Consider the following 3,882-nt stretch of genomic DNA (forward strand, 5'->3'; position numbering starts at 1 on the left):
AAAAGGAAAGGCTGTCTAGAGGCGGGCAGGAGGGGCCCGGGGGTTGAGGGCTGGAGAAACAGACCGAGGGGCAGCCACGGCGAGGGTGCAGCGACCTAACAAGCGGCTCAGGTATCCCCAACCCCTTTAAAGCTCCTGCCTCCTCCCTCCGCCTGGAGTGGGGGTCCTGAGGCCGCAGCTGGGGCCCCATCTACTGCCTGTTGCCTGGGGGGAGGGGGAAGGCAACGGTGTCCAAAAAAGGCTTAGTGATAAGGGATGAAACAGGGCGTCGTGTGGAGCAAATCTTTGGGCAGGCCAGGGAAGGAAAAAAGGGGATCGCCGGGGCCATAAGAGAAGTCTTCGGAGGCTGCAGGGCTACTGGGGTCAGAGAGTGGCGAGGCGGCGGCGGCGCAGGGGGAGGCGGCGGCACCGGAGCCCCAGGACTCGGCGTCGCTTGCGGGGCTCGGGGGCCGGGGCAGGCAGGGGGCGCACTGCGACGGCAGGAGGCGCTCCCGGGCACCGCCCCCGGGCAGCCCCTGGTCGGCCAGGCGCAGAGTCTCCGCCAGAGCCCAGATGTAGTTATAAGCGAAGCGCAGCGTCTCGATCTTGGTGAGCTTGGTGTCGTCGGGGAAGGAGGGCAGCACGCTGCGCAGCGCGTCCAGCGCCGCGTTCAAGTTGTGCATGCGATTGCGCTCGCGGTCGTTGGCCTTGACGCGCCGGCTCCTGCGCAGCGAGTGCAGCAGCGCCTCGGAGCGCACCCGCGCTCGGCCCCTGCGCCGCCGCCGCTCCTGCTCGTCGTCCTGCGCCTGGGGAGTATCGGACGCCCCGGGAATCCCGGGTGCGCCCCTGCGGCCCGGGAGGGACGGCGCCGAGGCCGAAGCTGGCGGTTGGACCCTGGCACAGTCCTCCTCGTCAGTGAGGAAGCCTGACAGGTCGCTGCTGCTGCTGCTGCTGCTGCTGCTGCTGCTGCTGCTGCTGCTGCTGCTACTGGCACAGTCGAGGTCCGAGAGGCAGGTCTCCTGAGGGGCTGGCATCGTTGCGTGCAGGACCCACGGACAGATAAGAGGGCACTGAGAGGGCAGGAGCCCGGGCTGAGGGCTGCCGGAGCGCACTTACTTTGCGAGCGGCCCGGGCTTACTCTGCCCGCTGAGGGCTTGAAGGCCTGGAAGGGCGCAGGGGCGCACCGGGAACTTGGCCTCGCCTCCTTCGCCTCGCCTGCAGGGGCCACGCTCCAGCCGGTCTCCCGAGTGATCTCGCCGGCAATCAGATCAGCTCGTGTGAGTACCGAGTGTGGCACACGACCGGCCTCAGGACCCCTTAAGTACCCGGCACAACAATGGGCGCCCCCCTCCCTGGCCACCTTCGCCCCGAGGCAGCCCCCGTGAATGGAGCGAGGCGGCAGGTCAGCCCCGTGCGGCGCCTGGGTATTTGCATAATTTATGCTCGCGGGGGGCCGCCCCCGCCCCTCCCCCCTCCCGGAGCGTGCCCGTAATTACCGCGGGCCAATCGGTGGCGTCGCGCGTCCCCGGGAGCCGTCTCCGGGCTAAGCCGGCCGGGCGTCTCCAGGCAGTGAAAACGGAGGTGGGGGCGGCCGCGATTAGTGGCCGAGGCACGCTCCTCCGGAGGCGGGCCGGGCGCCCCTCGCTGGGGTGGGATGGAGGCGGGGCGCGAGCAAGAAAGTGTGAGAGCCACAGCGAGTTGCGGAAACCTGGAGCCAGCTGGGATCCTGGGTTTGCTTCCTCTCTTAGGCTGCTGAGTGGCCGCGTGACTTTGGGCAAGAGATTTGACTTCACTTTTCCCCCTCTCTAAAATGGGGAGCAAGTCTGTTCTCTTGAGGATGATGTGAGGTGATGTTCGTGGGACACTTGGCACAGTACTTATGTGATTCAACGCCCGACGAATGGTTGCGAGATGCAGCGCCCTTGGAACCTGGGGAAAACCCTATCCGAATAAGACAGGGGCGGGGGCGGGGGAGCAGCGTGGAAAGTAAAAGAAGGGATGATTTCTCAACTTGAATCTTGGACGACCCCCCCCCCATCCCCAATAATTTCCCACCCCCAACACTATCCGAAGACAAAGTAATGGAAAGGTGAGAATCTCTTTTCAGGGAATCGTCGCGGCTCCCACTCCCACCCCCACCCCGTTTTCACTGCGTCTCTTTGCTTATAGCCTCTGAGGCCCCCTAGTAGTTAGGGGACAGGGCTTTCCTGTCCCAGGAGAGAGGGTAGCAAACATCCCTATTCTCCATCCTTTTCTTCTCCTTAGTGGTGTAAAGGCACCTGTTCTAGCAAGTTTTCACTCTGCATGTCAAGTCCTTTACTCTGGTCACTGGTGCTCGCTCTGGAGCAATAGAGGCCTAGACATCCCCAACTTTGTATCTAGGGGAAAACAGTCACTAAGCAACAGCACCAGATTATGGGGGTGGGGCTGAAAACAGAATGAATACCTTTCAGCAAAGTTTCAGCCTCCTCCCCATGATATCTGGGTGGTGGCCTCAGTCTTGGTGCCTGGCCTGCTGTCCTCAGAGTGGACTCTGCCTAGGACACTGTCCCCTCTCTAGAGAGGTACTCTCTAGAGGCAGAACCCACCTTAGCTGGCTGACCAGTGCTTGCCATCTGTCTCAGTGGACTCTACCTGGCCCTCTCTTCCCCTGCTGCACCCCACATGTACTCCTACCTGGAGGGGAGGCTACACACAATCATATATGAGAGCTTTAGGTTTGGTAGAAGTCACAAATAGTGGCTTTAATCAGCCTCAAGCAAGAAAGGGAAGTCGTTGGGTGCTACTGGGCACCTTCAGGAACCCAAGGGCTGCTGGCATTTGTGTGAGCCGGTGAGAGCCCAGGGGTCTTCCTTGCTTCAGCTTCCCATGGCTCTAATGCACTCCCACCAACCTCTACTTGACATCTCTGGGCCCCTATGTTGTTTTCCTGGGACTGCTATAATAAATTACCACAAACTAGGGCCTTAAAACAACAGAAACTTTTTCTCTCACAGTTCTGGAGGCCAGAAGTCTGAAATCACAGTGTCAGCAGGGTTGGCTCTTTTTGGAGGTTCTGTTGGCTCCTGGCAATCTTTAGCATTCCTTGGCTTGTAGCTGCACCACTTCAATCTCTGCCTGTTTCTCCTCAGTGTTTTTGTGTCTTCTTTTCTGTCTCTTATAAGGACGCTTGTCATTGTATTTAGGGCCCACCCTAATCCAGCATGATTGAAATCCTTCACTCCAGCTGCAAAGACCTTTCTTCCAAATAAGTTAACATTCTGGGTTTCTGGGTGGATAAATTTTGGGAGGACCCTCTTTTCAACACACTACAGCTCCTTTCCCAAATTCCTAGAAGAGAGAATCTGTTTTGTCAGGGAAACAGGGTCATTAGAATGGCCATTTGTCGTTTCTTGGCTGCCTTTTACTTGAAAAGCCTTCTTATTGAGGGATTTGAATGCATGGCCCCCCCCCTCTGTTTATGGCAATTAAGGTATAGTCATTTGACTTCAGTGGGATCAATCACATGCCCCACTTGGAACTTAAGCTCTGAGCTGGTTACAGATCAGAGTATATTTGTGTCCTGGCAGCAACTAGTTAGGGTTAGGCAGTGAGTGGTGGTGAAAGAGGTATCCAGGAGCCAGTGGGTGTCTTGACTTAGCTCTTCCTTGGGCCTGCCTTCAGCTGTGGAAATACACACACACACACCCTATACACCTGTTTTCCAAGCTTGACACACACACCCCTGTTTTCCAAGTTTGGTTCTCCAGCTTCCTCACTGATTGCATTAGAAACCCCATTGTAGGTCTTTTCTCAGTAGGACTTTTTTGCTTGAGTTGGCCAGTTTTGATGTCTATGGTTTGCTAAATAAAACAAGTTAAATGCTTGGGTTGTCAAAGCATAGAGACTGAGGCAATCCATATA

At 57.7% G+C, this 3,882-nt stretch overlaps 1 protein-coding gene across 1 annotated transcript; it reads right to left on the reverse strand.

Moving 5' to 3' along the window:
* Positions 1 to 242: 242 nt before the first annotated feature.
* Positions 243 to 1,013, reverse strand: NEUROG1 (neurogenin 1). The gene has a single exon (XM_011362352.1). The coding sequence runs from the start codon at positions 1,011 to 1,013 to the stop codon at positions 243 to 245; it is 771 nt and encodes a 256-aa protein (XP_011360654.1).
* Positions 1,014 to 3,882: the final 2,869 nt, after the last annotated feature.

Source organism: Pteropus vampyrus, unplaced genomic scaffold (genome assembly GCF_000151845.1).
Source record: "Pteropus vampyrus isolate Shadow unplaced genomic scaffold, Pvam_2.0 Scaffold74, whole genome shotgun sequence".
Lineage (NCBI taxonomy): Eukaryota > Metazoa > Chordata > Mammalia > Chiroptera > Pteropodidae > Pteropus > Pteropus vampyrus.

Excerpts from the sequence above, each read along its gene's own strand:
- NEUROG1 (XM_011362352.1), bottom strand. The coding sequence starts at position 1,013 with ATGCCAGCCCCTCAGGAGACCTGCCTCTCGGACCTCGACTGTGCCAGT.